This window comes from Lissotriton vulgaris, chromosome 7 (genome assembly GCF_964263255.1).
Source record: "Lissotriton vulgaris chromosome 7, aLisVul1.2, whole genome shotgun sequence".
In the NCBI taxonomy this organism is placed as follows: Eukaryota; Metazoa; Chordata; class Amphibia; order Caudata; family Salamandridae; genus Lissotriton; species Lissotriton vulgaris.
The window spans coordinates 1,050,093,204-1,050,115,442 of NC_141695.1; the positions used below are offsets into that span (position 1 = coordinate 1,050,093,204).

Below are 22,239 nucleotides of genomic sequence, written 5' to 3' on the forward strand. Positions count from 1 at the left end.
ATATCCCGTGAGCCCCAGGAAGGCTCGTACCTCTGTTTGGGTGACCGGGGGTTCCCAGGCCATGATGGCGGCGATCTTGGGTTGGAGGGGGGCCACCTGGCCACTTCCCACCTGGTGCCCCAGGTAGGTCACGGACCCTTGGCCGATTTGGCACTTGCTGGCTTTTATTGTTAGTCCTACCCGTCGGAGGGCGGCCAAGACCTCCTGGAGGTGTTGGAGGTGTTCAGCCCAGTGGAGACTGTACACCGCAATATCGTCCAGGTAGGCGGCGCTGAACTCCTCGAGCCCCGCCAGTACCTTATTAACTAGTCTCTGGAACGTGGCGGGGGCGTTTTTCATCCCGAAGAGCATCACCCTGAAGTGGTAGTGGCCATCGGGGGTGGAGAAGGCAGATCGCTCCTGGGCGCCCGGGGTGAGGCCGATCTGCCAGTAGCCCGCGGTTAGGTCGAAGGTGCTCAGGTAGCGGGCTGCCCCCAGGCGGTCGATCAGTTCATCAGCCCGAGGTATGGGGTGAGCGTCTGTTCGGGTGACGGCGTTCAGGCCCCGGTAGTCCACACAAAACCTGAGTTCGGGGGCGACGCCAGGGGCGGCGTCCTTGGGGACCAGCACAACCGGGCTGGCCCATGGTCTGTCGGAGGGCTCGATCACCCCTAGAGCCAGCATCTTGGACACTTCCGACTGGATGCAGGCGCGTACCCGATCGGGAACTCGGTAGGCCCGGTGCCATATAGGTGGGCTATCCCCGGTGTCGACATCGTGGAGGCACCATGGGGTGACCCCGGGGGTGAGAGAGAATAGATCGGCAAATTGTCGTAATAAGTCTTGGCAACTTTGGCGTTGTGCTGGGGTCAGGGTGTAAGAGAGGTGGACTCCTTCCACGGAGCCGTCATTTTCGAGGGTCTTCAGGAGGTCGGGGAGTGGCTCTGAGTCATCTTCAGCCCCACTGTCGGTAGCCACCAGGAGGCTAAGTTCTGAGCGGACAAAGTGAGGCTTAAGTCGGTTGGCATGTAGGACCCGGAGGGGGTTCCTGGGGGATTCCATGTCCACCAGGTATGTGACAGGGCCCTTGCGCTTCACCACTTTGAAGGGCCCAGTCCATTTGTCCTGGAGGGCGCATGGTTTGACCGGGGACATGACCCAGACCTGTTGTCCCGGCTCGAACTCAATGGACGAGGCGTTTTGATCATACCAACGTTTCATGTCTTCTTGGCTGGCTTAGAGGTTGGCCTTGGCAAGTTCCCGGAACCGCCGAGTCTGGTTCCGGAGGGTCAGGAGGTACCGGTACACATCAGGAGGAGCATTTTGGGTGGTCACCTCCCATCCTTCTTTGACCAGACTTAGGGGACCCCGGACGGGGTGCCCATACAATAGTTCGAAGGGGCTGAATCCCAGGGACTTCTGCGGGACCTCCCGGTAGGCAAATAGGAGGCAGGGCAGCAACACGTCCCATTTGCGTCGTAAGGGCTCCGCCAGGCCCATGATCATACCCTTGAGGGTGCGATTGAAGCGTTCCACCAGTCCGTTCCCTTGAGGGTGGTAGGGGGTCGTAAATTTGTACGTGACCCCGCACTGTTGCCATAGGGACTTCATGTATCGGGAGATGAAGTTCGTGCCTCGATCACTGACGACTTCTCGGGGGAAGCCCACCCGGGAGAAGATTCCCATCAGGGCCCGGCCCACCACGGGCGCTGTCACGGTCCGGAGAGGTATGGCTTCGGGATAGCGGGTGGCATGGTCCACCAGGACGAGTATGAACCGGTGACCTTGTGATGTCCGGGGCTCCAGGGGCCCCACAATGTCAACCCCTACCCGCTCAAATGGAGTGTTGACGACTGGGAAAGGTTGCAGGGGGACTTTTAGTTTTCTGCCGCTCTTCCCGCTGGCCTGGCAGGTGGGGCAGGCTCGGCAGTGGTTGATCACATCGTTCCTCATCTTGGGCCAGTAGAAGTGGGTCACCAGGCGGCTGTAAGTTTTGTCCTGCCCCAGGTGCCCGGCGAGAGGTACATCATGAGCCAGATTCAGGAGGAAGTCTCTGAATCGGAGGGGGACTACCAGCACCCGGCTGGCCCCTAGCTCGGCAATCTTCTGATCACTGTAGAGGAGCTCATTGTCCCAATAGACCCAGTGAGCCCCCGAGGCATCCACTGCGCTCTGGGCTGCGGCTTGCTGTCGGATCCCCTCGAGGAAGGGACACGTTTTTTGCTCTTGGCGGAACTGTTCTTGAGTGGGGCCACCTTCCTGGCTCCACTGAGCCAGCTCCGGGAGATCGCGGAGTGGGCCAGTTTCTTCATCGTTGGGCCCCGGTGGACCGGGTCCAGGGTTGGTGTCTTCAGTGATGACGGGCGGTGGAGGCCCGGGCCACTCGGGTTCTTCAGTGGAGGGGATGGCACGGGCGGCCATGGAACGGGTCGTCGCACAGACCCATTCAGGGAGGCCAAGCATCCCCAGGTGCTCCCTCCGCTCACCGGCAGCCCAGGGGGAGCTCTCGAGGGCGTTCCCAAGGAGGCAGTCTACGGGGGCATCGTCTCGGACGGTCACTTTCAGCATGCCCGACACTCCCCCCCTTCCCCCGCCCCCTCCACCCCTCCCACCCCCCCCCCCCACCCCTCCCCCACCCCTCCCACCCCATTCAAAGGGGACGCGGGCCATCTGGCACAGGCTTTCAGAGTTATCCGCGGACCGTACTGGGCATAGTACATTGGGCAAGATTTGATCCGGAGTCCCCAGATGGCAACGGACGGCCGTCACGCTGGCTCCCGTGTCGTGGAGGGCTTCGACCCGGTGTCCATTAATGGTGACCCACTGTCTGTACTTCTGTGTGTTGGCCGGGATTGGGGCCCGGGAGACCATGTCTCTTTCGCCCAGACATACCAGGGACATGGCTGCGGGTTCCCACTCGGTCTGGTATTGTTCACAGTCTTCGGCTTCTTCTTCGCCTTGTTCCTCCCCCAGGGAGACAGCGGCGATCTGGAGGTTTTGCGGACCCGTGGGGTTGGATGGTTGGTTTCTCGGACAGTTGGGGTCATTGGCGTAATGACCGGGTCGCTGGCATTTATGGCAGATAACGTTGGAGCAGGATCCCGGCCGTGCCGGAGGGGCTCCTCTCCCGGCCAGGGAAGGGGGAGTGCTGGTGGGGGGCACCGTGGTGGTGTCCCGGCCCCGGCCCTGTCCTCCTCCTCCTCCTCCTCGCGGACGGTGGGATCCCTGGGGGGCTCGGCCTTGGTCTCCTGCCCAGTTCCGGGGGACCCGGGTGCTCTCCCATTGATCCGCTTCAATGGCGAGTTTCCGGGGCTCGGTCAGTTTGCTGTCGAGGAGATGCTGCCTTAGTTCGACGAAACAGTTGTTGGAGAGGTGTTCCCATACGATGAGATCGAACAATTGTTCGTAGGTGGTGACCCGGCTGCCCTTGATCCACCCCTCCAAGGCTCTGCTGTAGAAGTTTACATATTCTACCCAAGTGGTACCGGGAATCCTTTTACAGTCTCGGAATCGCTGCCGGTGCATCTCCGGGGTGAGCCCATAGCGAGTGAGGAGCGCGGCTTTCATATGCTCGCAGGAGGTCATCTCAGCGTCGGGGAGCTGTAGCAGGGCGTCTCTCCCTTCGTTGACGAATCTCCCCCACAACCCGGCACCCCAGTCTTTTTGCGGAACACGGTGGGAGTTCATGGCTACCTCGTAAACCTTAAACCATTGCTGGATGTCGTCGTTTTTATGGTACTCTCGGACGACATCTTTGGGGATGTGGACCTTGGTGTCCGTAGAGGGAGTGGAGCTCTGGTTCCCGGAGACGCCGGTGTCCCCGTTTTTCGCCTTCCTCTCTAGTTCTTTCAAACCGTGCTCGTGCGCGAGCTTCTTCTCCTCCAGCTCCCTCTGGCTTCTTTTCTCTTCCAGGTCTCCCTGTAATCGTAGTTGCTCAAGGGCTATCTTCTTTTCCGCTAGTTGCAGTTCCCCATCTAAGCGGAGTCTAGCCAGTTCCAACTCGTGGAGCCGGCTCCTCTCTCGTTCTCTGGCATCCTCGTGAGAGAGGCCCATGTTTCTCTCCTCCTCTGGGGTTGCAATGTTCTCGGTGATTGCGATGTCTTCGTTTTGGGGTGGCGACGCTCCTGTCACCACTCAAGTCTGCAGAGCCTGCTTGAGATCGTCTTTAGTGCTTAGTCCCGTGGTAGCGATACCCAAGTCTTTGCAGAATTGCTTCAATTCCTTGTGACTGTAATCTTCCAGTCGTTCCATCTGGAACTCTGCGGTTGGTCCGGTTTCTTTAGTCGTCATGGTCGCTGTGTGTTTTTGTTTGTAGTGGGGCGAGCTACTCTCTGTACTATTTGCGTCGGCTCGGATCGCGCCGCTGGCCACCAATGTTAGAAGGGAAATCTTAGGGTCGGCCGAGCAAGGGGGAGAGGCCTCCAGGCGAGGGCCCTCTCCTAGGCTCATACAGCAGAGCAACCACCCCCCCTACAGATGGACGCCACACAAAGATAGGTTCTTAACACTTTTATGAGTACTTTTAGGCAGGTTATCGTAACGATACAGAAAACAGGATTCAGGGATCCTCTTGAACTTAGTCTCTGTGGGAAGGGGGTAGCGGGACAGTCTTGCTACCGGTCTGGTACAGGGATATCTTGCGCACAGCTCTCAATCCTCGAGCTGGGGGGTTCTTTCTGTATGGGCCGCGGCAGCGCCCGCAGGACCCCAGGGATGGTCTCACGAAGATGGGCCGCGGCAGCGCCAGCAGGACTCCAAGGATGGTTTCACGAAGATGGGCCGCGGCAGCGCCAGCAGAACTCCAAGGATGGTTTCACGAAGATGGGCCGCGGCAGCGCCAGCAGGGCTCCAAGGATGGTTTCACGAAGATGGGCCGCGGCAGCGCCAGCAGGACTCCAAGGATGGTTTCACGAAGATGGGCCGCGGCAGCGCCAGCAGGACCCCAAGGATGGTTGCACGAAGATGAGTTTGTCTCGGTGTCTCTCGACTCCAGGATACAACTGCCGACCGGCTCTGGAGCTGCCCCAGTTATAGGTCTGGTGCCCTTTGATGTCCGGACCCTCGCACTTGGAGGTCGGAGGGTCCAGGATGTGCGGGTCCAGACACCCAGCAGGGGGGTGGAGCCAGCGCCCAGGGAGGCTGGGGGCGTTTGAAACCAGGCGGATGGGGGACCATCGAAACTCCTTCCCCCATTGATTCGTCAAGTGGTCTCTTTACCCCCTGGTTGGATCGTGGTGCCTCGATGTCGGGGCGTTGCTGGGTCTGTGGCGGGGGTCGGGCCGAGGCCACGTGGCCTGGTCGTGGAGGGTCCAAGATGGCGGCTGGGCCGTAGACGGTGGTCCGGGAAAGGGTCTGGGCCAGCCGAGGGGGTTGAGGAGAGGAGGTCGAGTTCCACCGGGGAAGAGCTGGGGGCTGCCCGGAGGGGCGGCACTCGTGGAGGGTGGAGGGTGGATGGTGCTGCTCCTGGCCGGGGAACAGGGGTCGAAGTAGTCCGGGACCCGTCATGCGGGAGGAGTGGGGCCACGCCACGAGGCCAGGTCCAACACCAGGCCTAAGATATTGTCTTGCTCTGGGGGCAGTTTTTACACCTCATTATGGCCAAGCACCGACAAACCAGCTGTCGCTAGGCTAACGCTAATTAATCTACTGAAGGCTGTGGCAAGTAAAAGTTAATGTTCCAAAAGTTACATTTCCTAAATATTTATTAAAAATCTGACTTTACCATGAAATTGGACTTTTTATATATATTAAAAATAGTCTGAGTGAGGTTTGTAGCCATTCACTGTCATAAGTTACCGATTAAAGTTTATGATCTGTAGTTTGACATTTTCTAAGCTTCGTCTAGTCCTACCAGTTGCACATGTTGCACTTTCAAGCGTCTGGTACCCTACTTTGTGTGCGACAGAATACATTTAGGGATAATATTTAAAAGCCTATCTGACAGGTATTTAGGCTGCTGCTCTCAGACTGTAGTCAGGTTGCACATGTTCTGCCTGAAACTGTGTTTTACAGCCCAATCCTGTGGATGGTACCACAGATGCTGCGTTCCACAGATGGTATTCAACTTCTTCGCTTTAGATGTAGGAACTTATAGGCAAGTTAAACACTTGAGTCAAGGGAAGGCCAATTTAACCCTGTTTAAAAGGGGAGCAATGACATCAGAAAAGGCGGCTTTGCTACATGCATCAAAGATAACAAACTATAAAGATGAGCACAAATAAAAGGAAACGCCACCCAGAGGCTGACTCCCTCACTAACTTCCTTCAAGAATCTAATTCTAAACATGTTTAAACCCAGTTGGTCTGCAAGCTCACCATCAGATCTGCGTCCATTTCAAGGAAACTCTGCTGTCAACTTAAACTACAATACTAGCAGTGAATATAATCAACAACTCTAGCTCTGGTGGGAACATGTTGATAGTAAAATACCAGACACATATGACCAGTGATAAACTAAAATAATATGGATCCAGCAGACCCAAACTATTACTATCCAATAATAAAGCGACTTTCTCCTGAATTGCAAACATCTAGGAAGAAAATAACTTATCAGACAAACAAACGGGCTTGCACTAATGGAGAGGCACTGAATCTGGGCTAATTTCAGTCTGGAATAATCTGAAAACTACAGTAGACCAAAATGAAGCAGCAGCTCTACTTCTCAACCTTTACGCAGCATTTGAGACTGTGCACAATGATTGATTGGAAGAAATTGCATTTAAATGAGCATTCTTGATTGGACCTCCTCCTTTCGTATAAACAAGTCAAGCATCTCAATGCCACCAATCACCTCTACATCTTAAAACAGCAAAGCAGGGGTTCCTCAAAGCTCTGATCGTCCCACTACTTATCACTTTTTACATCAGGCCCCTCCCAGACGTCATCAAATTCTTCAAATGCTCGTGCTAAAACCAGTGATGTTGGTACCCATATAATCCTTAATCTGAAGAAGCCGAATGACCTTGAACCCTCAACTATTTGGCTGCCTGTCATTTGTTAATTGTTGGACGTTAACACACCACCTCATATGATCTATTGGTATCTGATGTGAGGAATTGAGAACACTAACAACAACCTCAAGGTAAGCAAAAAACCTATGACTTATAAAGGACTCCACCATATCTATGACCTAGCAGTTAAATCAAATAATTCAATTTCATACCATGAGGATTCTGTAGCATAGATTTCCTTATGTAATTCTCTTCGAAAGTCCAGGAAACTACTATCCTCCTCATGCGACAACTGGATTATACCAATGGTCGATTATACAGAGTATCAATGCAAGATATCAGATGTCTCTATACTCCTACTGTGAACAACTTGCATGTATGCTTTTTGAGCATAATGCCAATAGAGGCGTTCATATAGGAGGGTGCCTGCTCATGACATCCTTGCACACAGACGGAACTGTGTTAAACGTCCAGTACCTGCAAGACAACCTAAATTCGATATGAGTAGCAATTCTGTATAGCATATTCTCCGACCTAAAAATAAATTGCCATAAATAGACTGCCTCTGACTGTCAAACTGAGAGTGTTTGAACCCCTAATAAATAGCACAGAATCTGAGAGATATTTGGGCATTCAGAATAGAACAAGTACGGAAGTAACAGTAAGAGTAACTGTAAAAGAAAACTACAGGCCAGCCTAGGGTACACCTTAATTGCAAGTGACCAGATGGATGAAACTACCCCTATCTTTGTATGGTAGGGTCATTATTAATATTGTGGTCTTGTCAAATTTGTAATACCTCTTTTCATTATACAGTTCATGCTGCCTAAATCTCTTTAAGCTAAAGTTGCCGTTCCTAGAACTTACTTGGACGAGTAAAGAAGTAAGAATTAGACATGTTGGCCAAGGCTATGGAATTCGGTGGTCATGCAATTTCAATTATACTACATAGCTGAAAACATTTGTCCCATTTTGATACGCACCAGTAGGAGGGTACAAGCTCCAAATAGTTGAGACTAAATTGTTAGAAATGGTCATGGTTAGAACTTTACTTAATGGGAAGTTGGTGAAGCCAGTTTTTGTAATACAATCTCGAAATGAGATGGGCCTGCCATGACCTGGTCAAGCCGTGGGCCTGAATTTTGTATACTGCTTTCTTCGCCCTAAGTTGGCAGGGTATGCCCAGAAGTGGATCAGTTGCTCACTTTGCCACTGGATGAAAGCTAGCCTGGTTGATGAGGGGTGTTACCCCGAAACCGGTCCCAGTATACTTGTTTCTGGTACAGGGAAGACATTGCTTGGCAGTTCGAGCTGGACTGTTCCCATGAGGCCCTGGGTCAAGACTGATTTGCATATAACTGGGGTGGCGAAGTGAGCTAAAGAACGGTGATGGATTCAACCCAGAACTGTGACTGTCTGAAAAGTTTCAGCACTCTGGCCATCATCTCCTTGTGTTTGCTTTACTCAAAACTACTTCAGAATCTGTCAGATAGTGCCTGCATACCTCACATCCCCAACCCCACCACAAGAGTTCCATGTTTTGACAAAAACGTCACAAGAAGCGGTGTGAAAAAACTTCTGTTCGAGGCATGTGTGCTGTAAATACACATGCTTTGCATACTCCTGCCATCTAGTGTTGGGTCCGGATGTTTGCAAGTTGTTTTTCTTCGAAGAAGTCTTTTCCAGTCACAAGGTAAGGTGACTCCCCCTTTCGGGTAATATTGCGCCTGTACATCAACTCCATTGCCATTTCTTTCGGACGTAGTTCAAAACCGTCCTCTGGTTCCCCTGGGTGCGCATTCCACTGTACCCTTGATGGTCAGTGTTATCTTACGCGTTTCACTATTCTCCGTGTATCAAATCGATCAGGAAACTCCATCTTCGATCAAAGACATCATGGGCGGCCTGTGGGCCTAGCCACTGCTGTCGACTTTTACTCCGTTCCGTACTAGCTTGCCTTCTGCCGATTGAACTGACTCATTTTCAATTTTGTCCTCTGTGCCACTCCAAGTACCCTTGCACCTACCTGCATAAAGTCTGCAACTTATGCCTACACTGGAGCACAAAAAAAAGTTTGTGAGGCTTGTCTGCCATTCTGATCATAAACTACTCTACGGGATCGTCTGGCTCGACAAAGAGAAATGCAGAGACAAAACATACCACATACTACGGATATCTTCGGGGAAGAATCCGAACATGAAGAGGTCTTAGCATCGGCAGCCGGAGTGGAGCATTCCTTCTCTATCCCAGAATCGGATTCCTCGCTGGAAATAGTTGAAGTCTAAAGATGCTCCACCGGGACATGGTGCCATGAGTACTAAAGCCCAATAACCCCCCCAACAACGACCAAACAAAATGCTTCGGCACCACCTCTGCCTCAGGGCCATGGTCGGCACTGAGATGTTTCCATCCCCTGCCCTCGGGCCTGGCACCGAAACAACCAGTCAAGCCGCTGGCTCAGGATCTAGTTGCGAAAATCAGGATTCGGTACTGAAACCTTCCGTTCTGAAAGATAAGTCCGGGTCAGAACCGAAACCTCCCGCTTCAAAGGACAAAAGAGACAACCCCGTTCGGCACCAAAATCATAAGCTCCAAAATCGAAAGAGGTCCTTCCAAATGCTCCAGAACCGATCCTGGACCTTATGAAAGAAAAGCTTGACCCTAAGCAGAAAAAAATCTGCATCAATCCAGATACTTGACATATTTTGGAAAAGCCACCATCCAAAATGAAAGTTAGCTCAGAAGACTCTAGTTATAAAATTCCTCTCAAGAAAAGGAGGACATGGCTACAAGCCCTATTTACCCTAATCCTCATTTCCCTCCAACATCTTCACCACTACCACAATTGACATGTTCAGACCCTTTACGCATAACACCTTAAGTGTCTCTACATACACAGCCTGATATAGGGGATAATGATGACAATAGTCATTTACCAGCAGACCCATGGGATGATTATAATATTGATCCACCCATGGATGATAATCCGGATTTATATTCTGCAAAGCCATCACCTCCAGATGATAATGTAGCATATCAAGAGTTGATTTCAAGAGCAGCAGCTCACCATGTAGTTACATTATATAAAGAGTCTTTGGAGGAAGGCTTTTTATTTGAGACACTAGGGTCTATGCATAGGTCAATTCGGAGTCTACCTATGTTAAAGGGCATAATAAGACATGCCGATTACCTCTTTAAAGACCCTGTTCATGCCTGCATATTAACGCCTAGGGTTGACAAAAAATACAAACCTCCACCATCGTATCCCATTTTTATTAGGGGACAGTTGCCTTTAGACTCACTAGTAGTCTCTAATGCTCGTAAGGGAACAAATTCACAGACCTGCAGATGCACCTCCCCCAGACAGAGAGTCTAAATTGATCAATTCATCCTGTAAAAGAGCAGCTGCTCAAGCTACTAACCACTGGTGTATTGCCAACATTCTTCTAGCCAGGTATGATAGAGCCCACTAGGACTAAATGGAAGACCAATTTCAATACCTCCCAGCGGAGCATAAGAAGAAAGCACAGGAATTAGTATAGGAAGGTAAACGCCTATCTAATTTCTCCATTAGATGTGCTTTAGATGCTGCTGACACGGCAGCAAGGGGAATTAACACCGGAATTCTTCTATGACGACATGCATGGCTTAAGATTTTATGTTTTAAACCAGAAGTTCTGCACTCTATTCTGAATACCCCTTTTAACTAACCCCTTTTTAGGCCTCAAGTAGGTGAGGACGTAGAGAAAATGAAAAAGACACAGAGTGGCGAAGTGTATGGGATTGCTTCAGTTCTCATCAAACAGAGGCTCCTTTCGCTGCTCATTTTATAGAGGGTCCAAAAGTACATCCTTAGACCCTAATGCTTCCTCCTATAAATCAAACACAAATCCCCCTCTCCCTCTAGAGGTTTCTGCAGACGAGGGTACAGCGGAAACAACTTCAAAGGTAGGGTAAAAGCACGCCAAAGCATTACTCACCCCCAATAAGCTGTGACTTGCGTACATTTTCCTACTGATCATTTAACACCTGTCGGCGGTTGATAACGTCCAACAAATAGTACTAGACATTATCCGACATGGTTATTGCCTGACGCTCACCAGCAATCCTCCCAATATTCCACCTCGCATTCACAAACTATCATCAGAAAACCTACAAGCTCTTTTAACAAAGGGAGCCATAGAATCAGTTCTATTACAGTACCAAGGTTCAGGGGTTTACTCTCTATACTTTCTAATCCCCAAAAAGTACGGCTCCTTAAGACAAATTTTGGACCAAAGAATGTTAAAACTGTACACACTGTTGGAACATTTCAATATGGTTATGCTTCAACCAGTGCTTCCACTTCTACAGCAAGGCGAGTTTATGTCCACCCTGGACTTAAAAAGAGCATATTTTCACATTCCGGTTCATCCAGCGCATCGCAAATATGTCAGATTTATGATAGCAGGAAAACACTATCTGTTCAAAGTACTCCCATTTGGAGTAACTAGTGCTCCCAGAGTGTTCACAAAATGTCTAGCAGTAGTAGCAGATCACTTCAGAAGACAACAGATTCAGGTCTTCCCATATCTAGACGATTTGTTCGCAAAGCCGGCACACACCAAGAGTGTTTACAACACACTCCGACTACATTAGACCTTTTCCACCAATTGGGTTTTACGGTCTCATCTTCAGCCTTCACAAATGCAGTAATATCTGGGAGCGACTCTAAACACTCACAAACCTCTAGCCTCTCCCAATGTAGCCAGATTTCCAAATATTCAAACTCTGTTGCTACAGTTTCAGACCAACCAATTTTTAGCAGTTGGGTCTTTCATGCAACTGCTAGGAATGATGGCATCATGCATTGCGATGGTGCCTCTTGCAGGATTGCACATGCTTGGCACATCAGTGGAATCAGTCACAAGGTCATATAACAGATCTAGTGTTGGTAGACAGCCGCACCCATCGCTCTCTGCAGTGGTGGAACACACAAAACTTATCAAAATGGCAGCCCTTCATTGACCCTGTTCCACAGATTGTGCTAACAGCAGATGCATGTCTCACAGGTTGGGGTGCCCATCTGCAGAACTTGTTAATTCAGGGTCTGTGGGACAACGAGCATAAAAGTCTCCACATCAACTATCAAGTTCTAGCTGTGTATCTATCACTGAAAACTTTTCAGTGTCACCTGATAGGGAAAGTTGTCTTAGTCTGCACGGACAATTTGACTACGCACAAAAACAAAGGGCGAGATACACTCTCTGCAACTATTGCGCCTCTCTCAGACCATTTGGTGCTAGGCAATCTATCACAGAATTCATCTTCTGGCAGAGCACCTCCTAGGAGCGAACAATCAAATTGCTGACCTCCTCAGCAGGATGGGGCAACAAATACACGAGTGGGAACTTCATCCCCAGGTTCTCATTCCATTCTTTCAAGAATGGTGAATCCCACAAATAGATCTATTCAACACAGTGGACAACTCAAAATGCCCACACTTTGCCTCCAGGTTCCCTCCCCCCTCTGTCCGAAGGCAATGCCCTATGGATGAATTGGTCCGGGGTATTTGCTGACGCTTTTCTGCCTCTCACTCTCCCTCTTTACCGTTTCTGGTTCGGAAGCTTAGGCAAACATCGTTCACACTGATTTTGGTAGCTCTCACATGGGCACTCCAACCGTGGTTCACCACACTCTTGGAATTGTCAGTGGTTCCACATCAAAAGCTGCATCTCAATCCCAGCCTTCTCTCTAAGAACCATGGAGAAATCAGACACCCAAACCCCAATGAGCTCAATCTAGCGATTTGGCTCCTGAAGTCAGAGTTTGGATACTTAAATGTGCCGCTAGATTGTATGACTTTTCTTAAAGAAGCATGAAAGCCTACCACCAGAGCATGTTATGTGGCAAAATGGAAAATACTTGTTGTATATTGTAAAAGCAACAATATTGATCCGCTAGATACTTCTATCCAAAATATTATTTGTTACTTTTTGCATTTACAGCGAGCTGGTCTAGCCTACACATCCATTCGATTGCACCTTGCAGCAGTAGCTGCATATTTTCAAAACAGACAAAATGTATCTTTGCTCAAGGTTCCAGTAATTATGGCCTTTATGGAGGGCCTGAAAAGAGTAATACCACCCAGAGTACCTCCTGCACTAGTTTGAAAATTGAACATTGTGCTTACAAGACTCATGGGTCCACCTTTTGAGCCATTACACCATTGTCCATTACAGTTTCTTTCATTGAAAGTTGCCTTCCTCAATGCTATTACTTCATTAATAAGAGTTGGCGAGCTACAGGCATTAACCTTAGAAGAACCCTTCTTTCAGCTTCATAAAGATAGAATAGTTCTTCGCACCAACCCAAAATTTCTTGCAAAAGTGGTTTCTGCTTTTCATATTAACCAATCCGTTGAGTTACCTGTGTTCTTTTCTCAACCAGATGCATTAACAAAACGGGCTCTTCACACACTTGATGTCAGAAGAGCGTTATTATATTATATTGAAAGAAGACATAATTTTCGTAAGACAAAGCAACTGTTTGTTGCATTTGCTGCACCTCACAAAGGCAATCCTATCTCTAAATCTGGTATTTCAAGATGGATTGTAAATGCATTCCAACTTGGTATGCTAAAGCTAAAAGAACTTTGTCTAAGCCTCCTAGAGCGCATTCCATTAGTAAAATAGGAGTATTTATGGCCTTTCTAGGTAACATTACCTAGTTGACATTTGTAAGGCAGCAACTATGGTCCACACCACACATTTTTTTAACATCATTTTATTAAGGTTTAGACATTCTATAGAAGGCAACCAGTTACAATTTGTCCATACTTGCTTGCCATCTAGTCCCTACCCATAATCAAATACCTCAATCTTTAATCTGATACTAGTTCGTCCTCCGGCATCGAGGCTTGTTATCGCCTTCGTCTCCTGTTCCTCCTTGACAGTGCTGATGGGCTTGTGCAAATACCCCCTCTGTGGCTGTTCCATTTTCCCCAGATCAGATCCTACTTTTTGGCACCCCCTGCTCCTAAATATCCCCCTTTCTGTGACCGTGCTTATATCCATATTTTTCACCCAGTCTCTAAGTAATGGTACTCACATAATGCAGATTTACTAAACCCTATTGTGTGGATGTGTTAGCAAGTAAACAAGCCAATGTGGAGCAAGCAGTGCTAAAGTTACTTTTTATTTATTCAAACAACTGCAACACCTACTGGTTACCCACCGCTTTGGGAGAATACTACTATATAGTCTATGCAAAGCATGTGTATCTACAGCACACATGCCTTGAACGGATTAAGTTACTTACACTGTAAGCATCTGTTCTTGGCATGTAGAGCTGTAGATTCACTTGCACCCTCCCACCTCCCAGGGCACCTGTAGTTGTTGCAGTTCTCATAATTTACATAACATACGCATGAACATCTCTATTTTCTCTTACTTACTCCATTCTCACCCTCTTGTGTGAAAAGAATCCAGCAATGGAGTCTATGCCCATGCATAATATCACCGAAAGGAGGAGTCACCTTACCTCATGACTGGAAAATACTTTTTCGAAGAAAATCAACTTGCATACATCCGGACCCAACACTAGATGGCAGCAGTATGCAAAGCATGTGACTCTACAGCTCTACGTGCCAAGAACAGATGATTACAGTGCAAGTAACATAATCCTTCCTGTTTGTATTTTGTAACACTGAAAATTAGGAAATAACCAACATTGTTGGAAGTAACACAATTAAGGTGAAGTGTGGCAAACTTCAACAATAGATTGCTTTAACTGTTTCTGCAAGTAAAGTAAGTATCCCTAAACAGTAAATCTTATTTATTAATATTTTTAAGGAGGCTGTATCACAAACCACTAAGTATTAGCACATGTAACTGAGGGGCAGGGCAACTCTGAACCCTGCAGGTGATGTGTAAGGTAAGGGAAGGCTTCTTGCACTTGGCGTGGCTGTGCCAGGTAGTGCAGACCTACTATGTGGAGGTATTTCATACACTGTCTTATAGGTGATCAAGTTGGATCTTCCATTAACCCCACTACTGGTCTATGTAGCCGAGACACCTGCACAGATGGTTATAGATGGTACACCACAGTATAGCTACTTGTGGGTGGATATCAATTGGTACAAAGGATCACCACCCCCAGTAAAAGAATTACTGAGGGACTTTGCACATTTTAATGATGTAGCAAATGCTTAGGCTGAACCTTAAGTACTCCGCACCAAAGCAAATTGTCACGTGGAACACTTTTGGTACTGCAAGCAGGTAACAGCGAATTTAAACAATTGATATATGGTTACATGAGACAAAAACTAATAATGGGCTTCTCGGTGGTGATGTTTTGAACCCAATTGCAAATCTTAATTGATACAAGTGGCATTAATATTAAGATATGGAAATCAACACCATCTGACTGCACTGATTGATATTTTACAGCTTGAAAATATGAAGTGAATTGAATGTCTTACCAATAATCTGTACAACAATGCAAAATGTGTAAATATGACACTGCCAGCTTGACTTCTGGTTATCTCTATCCTCCTCATTAGCATTGCATCTTGCTGTACCACAAGAGAAAAACAAAATCTTCTAATGGCTTTTTCTAACCGAAGATTCCTCACTTTGTGAATAATCCACAGACATCGGACTGTTTCTAGAAACCTTCAGAGTAGTCCTCCTACATTCCGCTAGGTAACGTTGTGCAGCTCCACTTTGATCCCCAAGTCACGAGTGGAGCAGTATCTTAAGTGCCACCCCAGGGTACTGACATGATTTTTTTTGTTTGCACATCTTCAAACGTGGATCTGGAGCTTCTCCCTAGTCTTTTGCCCGAATATTCGTCAAAAAGTTATCCAAGGTGCAAGGGTAATATCACCCTCTAAAACCTCAGAGTTTAAGATGTGCAGGGACTGTTGCAAACCAATGTCTGTAATAGACCTGCACAAAGATTGTACAGTTTCTGGCGTGGATCATGACTCCAAGGCTTGTGGTGCCTGTGGTGACTGCTTCCAGTTAAAGCTGATGGGAACGCAAAGCACCATGCACAAGAAATCTCAACAATGTTGCGAGTCAAAGACTAAAGGAAGGTCTCATTCCTGCTTCCGAAGTCATTCCTGGTTCAAGTCTTTGTCACGGTTGAAGTCTTTGCGTAAGTTGAACAAAACACATAGGTGGGAAAATGCCCCTTTCTTGATGCACTCACACAAAGAGTGCAAGGGCATCAATATGCCTCTCAGTCTCACTTCCATCACCATCAGAACAGATTCCATCTCTGGTCCTGACGTATCCTGGCATTCCAGGTCCTTTGGTGACCTCATAGCAAGCAGAAGCCTTCAGGGGAACTATGCTGTGGATCTTTAATACTTTTTGCCCCTCTGGTATGCCTTCAGGTCTCAAAGAACAGCAGGGGCTCCAGTCTAACTTTGTCCGGCGGGGCGGCCCAGGCAGTCTGTGCCCCTTAGATCCACTCTGGGTTCAGCACTGACTTTGGTGCTCACTTACACCATGCTCTACGCAGGTTCTACTCATCAATGCAGATGCTAATGCCATTAATGGCAGAGGAGAATGAACAGCCTATAGTACTATCCAATTCCAAACTAGTTCCTACACAACCTTGACTGCATCCTCATGACAATCTCTGACTCTATTTGCTCTTACCACATTGTAGGGTCCAGACTCTGCCGACACAACTATAGTGACCTGTGCAATTATGTTCCCCACTGTGATGAATATAATTGGTATATAGAGCATCATGATGACTGTGGACTTGACACCTTACTTGATACTGGCATTGTCTCCCCCGGGTCCTACAGAGTTAAAGCACCTTTTTCTCCGTATCAATGGGAAGGGCAGCTAAAGCATTAGAACTCCAATTGCCAGCAGTGGAAGTAAAAATCAATGTTTAACAGAAGTCTTGCAACCTGGCCAGGCTCCCGCTGAGTCACTGGTATCATTCGACAAAGCACTTAAGATACCCTTTTGAACACCTGGGACAAGCCTTTTTAAGGGACACCCGTTATAGACAGATTGCCAATTGCTCTGCGCCGGGGACCCTACCTTTATAACTCAACATCCCACTCCAGAGAGTTTGTTCAAGCATCCACCAGCAGGGTTCATCCAAATGCTACTCCTCTCAACTGTGAATCCAAACAAATAGAGTTTTGGCAAAATAATTCTCTCCTTCACAAGCCTAGCTCTGGTATTGTCAATGTCCGCTATCTCCTGGACTGTTATTCCCATTCATTAGGGAAACTGTTGCTCAGGTTTTACCAGTTGTTCCTTTTCATTGCTATGATAGAGGGTCCCCTGTCCTTCAGTTCCAAACCCCACCAACACCACATCAGGTTTTTAAGCCCTTTTGTGGCAGGGGCCGTGGCTTCCACAGACCACAAGGACAGCAGGGACAAAGTGCAGTTCAGTCCCCACTCCAGCGGCTGCTGCAGCAGAACCACTTTAGCTTGTCCTTGACTACACTAGCCACCCTTTTGGAGGTAGGATCTGAAATTTCTTCCAGGGATGGGTAGGCCTTTACGACAGACAATTGGGTTGTTCAAATTGTTTGCTGGGGCTATGCTGTTCCCTTCCTTTCTACCACTCTACACCTTCCACTGCCTTCTGTCAGTCTTTTAGCAGGACGTGCAGGCCCTTTTGGCCAAAGGGGCATTCAAGAGGGTTCCAGCCTCCCAAGTAGGAACGGGGAACGGAGTTTTACTTCTGCTACTTCCTTGTGCCAAAGAAGTATGGAGGCCTTTGTCCTATTTTAGATCTTCTCCTTCACAATGCTTGCTTGCAGAATGACAAATTCAAAATGCTCCATGTACTCTAGGTCCAAATTGCCCTTGACACCTTAAACTGGATGGTAGCATTGGTCCTACAGAACTCTTATGTTCACTTCCATATCTTGTAGGCCAAGTGCTACCTGTTGTTAATGGTAGGCCAGTTCAGTTTGCAGTTCTCCACAATGGCCTTACTGGTGTCCCTCGTGTTTTCACAAAAGTGGTGGCGCTGGTTGGTATCAAGGTTCTTTTACATTGATGACTGGCTTTTGAAGGTGAGCTTGCCACAGGCTTCATTAAATAACTCCAGAATCCAGGAATTTGTTAAAGTGTATTACAGTTCTGTGACATGCACACAGCTTCTTAAACAGCTATTTTAGATCCTGTTAAATATGTGTGTTGCATTGATATTTAATTTTTTCTCCTTTAGGTCTCTCCATACATACTTTCCATGGGAACTTTTTTGTGCGATCCACAGACTTGTTGTCTTTGCCCAATGTGAACCCAGATGCAGGGTATGCAGTGCAGATGTCAGTAGATGAGAATCTGACTGACATGCAAGTGGTTTCATTTCAGTCTGCACTCCTGTATACGTCCAGCAAAGGTAAGAACTAGTCTATTCTTCACAGTCCGTGATTGTGTTAAATTTAGTATGTCCACATTTCAACTGGTAAATCAAGTGTGATGGTCGTGCACTGCTGAACTTTGATGTGGTTTAACTAGTTGCCCGTGCTCCAGAAAATCACCTCCCGCTCGAAGGTGTATATACAATGATTAGGATGCACCATTGCCACTGCAGCGTTTCTATATGGGCACTGGGTGAAATGTTGCTGCAAAAATGCAGCGCGTATCAATGGAAATAATTTTCTCAAACGCTGGATGATTTTTAAATAGTTGTATATTTCTCTTGTGATATAAAAATAATATTGTTGTATTTACAATTCATTCCTTTCACAAGAAGACACTTTTCCTGTGTAAAACTTCATGTTCGAGGCATATGAGCTGCCGATCCTACACTTAGCAATAGATCGCCACCTGGTGTTGGGCTCGGATGATTGCAGGTTGTTGTCTTCTTGGAAGAAGTCTTTGTAGTCACGAGATAGGTGATTCCTCCCTTGGACAATACTGTGCATGGTCATCGACTCCATCCACAGATTGTTTTTTTCCGCCACTGGTTCGGATGAAAGTTTTGCGCTCCGGCTAGAAAAGACTTTTTCTGCAATTTCGAAGCGAAAAACTTTATATAAACTTATTTCGACATAGAATAGACTTTTCGACATCACCAGCTACATTCCGGTGCGTCGACGCGGGCTGTTGGGCCTAACGGCGCCGTACGGCCTACGCCTCATGGACAGAACTCCATTCAAGAGATGCCCGGTATGTCGAGCAAAATTCCCTCATAGCGACCATCACGAGGTCTGCAACCTCTGTCTCTCGCCAGAACACGACGAGTCGACCTGCGCAGCCTGTGCCTCCTTCCGATCGAAGAAAACCATTCAGGATCGGAGGGCCCGTCGACTCGAAATGAGGAGATCAGCGCCAGCACCGGAGGCCATCTTTGAGGAGGAGATCGTCGAAGAAGACTTCTCCGAGGACGAAGATATCTCTGAGGACAAGGCTCCACTCGTCGCCGAGGAAGAGACGCCTGATCTCCAGATCATATCGGGGGCAGAGGACTCGATTCCATCTCGACAACCCGTGAGTACCACTGCCCCCGCACAACATTCACTACCCAAGACAAGGGCAACAGTTGGCCCTCCGCCCATGGGGCCCAGTCGAGACCGAAATTTACCCTCCGACGTCCTGCCTTCGGGCTCGGCTCAGAGGAAAAAGACTACGCCTTCCGGTGCCTCTGCACCGAAAAAACAACATTTGCCAATTCCACCTCCTCCATTGGCACCGAAACATCCTTCGACACCGAAACATCCTTCGACATCAAAGCCAAAACGCCCTTCGGTGCCCAAAGACAAAGACCCTTTAGCACCTGAACCAAAAGACACATCGGTGCCGAAGCCAACAACCGTACCGGACCCGAAAGCTTCGACTCTGAAACCCTCCGGTTCCAAAAATAAAGAAGGGAAGCCAGATTCCGGCGCCGCAGGCCCAACAAAACCTGTCTCCACGCCAAAATCTACGATATCGGTAACAAAGACTCTAAGGCATGATACAGACAAGCCTAGACCACCTTGGGCACCGAAAAAATTGCCACAGGACTCAATCACTCCTCCTAAGGCAAAGAACTCTAATCAACCTCTATCGGCACCGAAAAGTCGACGCCAAAGAAGATTATAGAACAAGAAGAACTACTTAAACCAGATCCTAAACAGAAAAAAGTCTATATTAATCCAAAAAACTGGACATGTGGAAGCAATTCCATATAAAAAAGACGAGAAGCAATTCCCTATAACAAAAGACCAGCAGACACACCACTTCCACCTGTGGTTCCTGCCAAAAACAAGGACTGTGCAACTTCTCCAATGCACCCTTCCTCTCCTTCACCTTCTTCCTCTCCTAATCCTTACATTGAACCTATGACTTCTCCGGTTCAATCTCTGCATCATCACACCACACTGACGAAGAGTATGATTTGGGTGGGGGCAATGACGTAACATACCCTTTAGATGAGGATGTCAACCCCCAATATCCCATGGAGGACAAGGCATATGGTTTTACACCTAACAATGCACCAGACATCCCTGAGCCTCAGTACTACCCAACAAAACCTTCCCCTACAGAAGATAGTATTGAGTTTAATCATCTATTAAACAGAGCTGCCCTTTACCATGGAGTGTCAATGCACTCTGATGCCATTGATTTGAGGAGGATTTCTTACTAGACACTTTTGAGCAGTCACAAAGGTCTACTCAAATATTACCTATGATCAAAGGAGTTATTAAACATGCTCCAAACATTTTTAAAGATCCAGTAAGATGTAGGGTGCTAAATCCCAGAATATAAAAAAAGTGTAGACCAGCACCAGCTGATCCGTTCTATATTAAGGGACATTTGCCACTAGACTCTTTGGTAGTGTCAAATGTACGTAAAAGAGCAAACTCTCAAACTTCTGGTGACACGCCCCCGCCTGACAAAGAATCAAAAATTATTGATGCGTCGGGGAAAAAGGATTGCTGCACAAGCAGCAAACATATGACGCATATCAAACACACAAGCCTTACTCTCACGCTACGACAGGGCTCACTAAGACCAACTAGAAAAATGAATGGAACATCTCCCAGATCAATACAAAGGTCAGGCAGCAGAGCTCTTACAAGAAGGCAAACTAATATCTAATGCCTCAATTAAATGCGCACTAGATGTAGCTGACACAGCATCCAGAGCAGTCAATACTAGTGTGATTCTCAGACGTCATGCATGGTTACGCATTTCAGGTTTTAAACCAGAGGTACAAACTACCATCCTGAACCAGCCCTTCAATCAAAACCAGTTGTTAGGTCCGGAGGTAGACAACACACTAGAGAAGATGAAAAAAGACATCGACACAGCTAAGTCTATGGGTGCATTACAATCCACCCAGAATAAAAGTTATTCTCGCTGCTCCTTCTATAGAGGAGGCTCAAAGCAAACCGGCACAGAGACCACATCATCTTTTAAGACAAACACACAAACCTCCTCTAATAAAGGCTACTTTAGAGGAGGATACAGAGGCAACAACAATAAGGGAAGAGGTAATAACAACAACCGCTCCTCTTCCACTCCCAAACAGTGACTTCCCTCTGCCTCCCCTACAGCATTCCACTCCTATGGGGGGGGGGGGCAGACTTTCACATTTCCTACCTGTCTGGAACTCCATCACAACAGACAGGTGGGTAAGACAAATTATCCAACATGGCTACTGCCTAGAACTCACAGCGACTCCCCCCAAACATACCACCCAGGCAGCGTCCAATGTCCACAGCCCATATAACTGGAGAAGTGTGGCTCAGGGGTTAGAGGCGGCAGACCCGGAAGCTGAGATCGGTCCTGTACCAGGGTTCAATTCCCCGCCTCGGCGGGTCTTGGGCTCAAAAATTCCACGGACTCGATAATTCTCGTTCCGGTGCCTACTCGACTCACGGGTTCACACCCTGCGACTCTGGGCAATAGCTTGCTTAATCTCCACTACGGCCCCTCGCGGCGGGAGGCCTGGCTTTCACCTTGTGGATATCCTGCTGGGGTTATCTCACAGGGGAATACCAGGACGGGTTCCCAAGGCAAGCGCCTTGATGCCTTCGGGTGATACGTGCGCTATATAAATCGCAATACATTTACATTTACATAACTCTGCTTCAACAGGAAGTTCTAGCACTTCTACAAAAAGGTGCTATTCAAGTAGTTCCTTTAGAGGAATAAGGAACAGGAGTTTACTCCCTGTACTTCCTAATTCCCAAAAAGGACGGGGCATTAAGACCATTTCTCGACCTCAGGCCCCTCAACCACTACATACAATCGGATCATTTTCACATGATCACTTTACAACAAGTACTCCCATTACTACAACAGGGAGATTTTCTGTCCACACTAGACCTAAAGGACGCCTACTTTC

At 47.9% G+C, this 22,239-nt stretch overlaps 1 protein-coding gene across 2 annotated transcripts in view; it reads left to right on the plus strand.

Annotated features, from left to right (window-relative positions):
* The window catches only part of SEC24A (SEC24 homolog A, COPII component), a 590,503-nt gene that overhangs the window by 382,847 nt on the left and 185,417 nt on the right, over nt 1-22,239 (plus strand). For both annotated transcript variants that reach the window (XR_015297552.1, XM_086931494.1), the window contains exon 16: nt 18,127-18,300. Coding sequence is in view for 1 of the 2 variants with exons in the window: in XM_086931494.1 (XP_086787620.1) it covers nt 18,127-18,300 (174 nt within the window). In the remaining variant the exon portion in view is untranslated. The remainder of the gene's footprint in view (nt 1-18,126; nt 18,301-22,239) is intronic.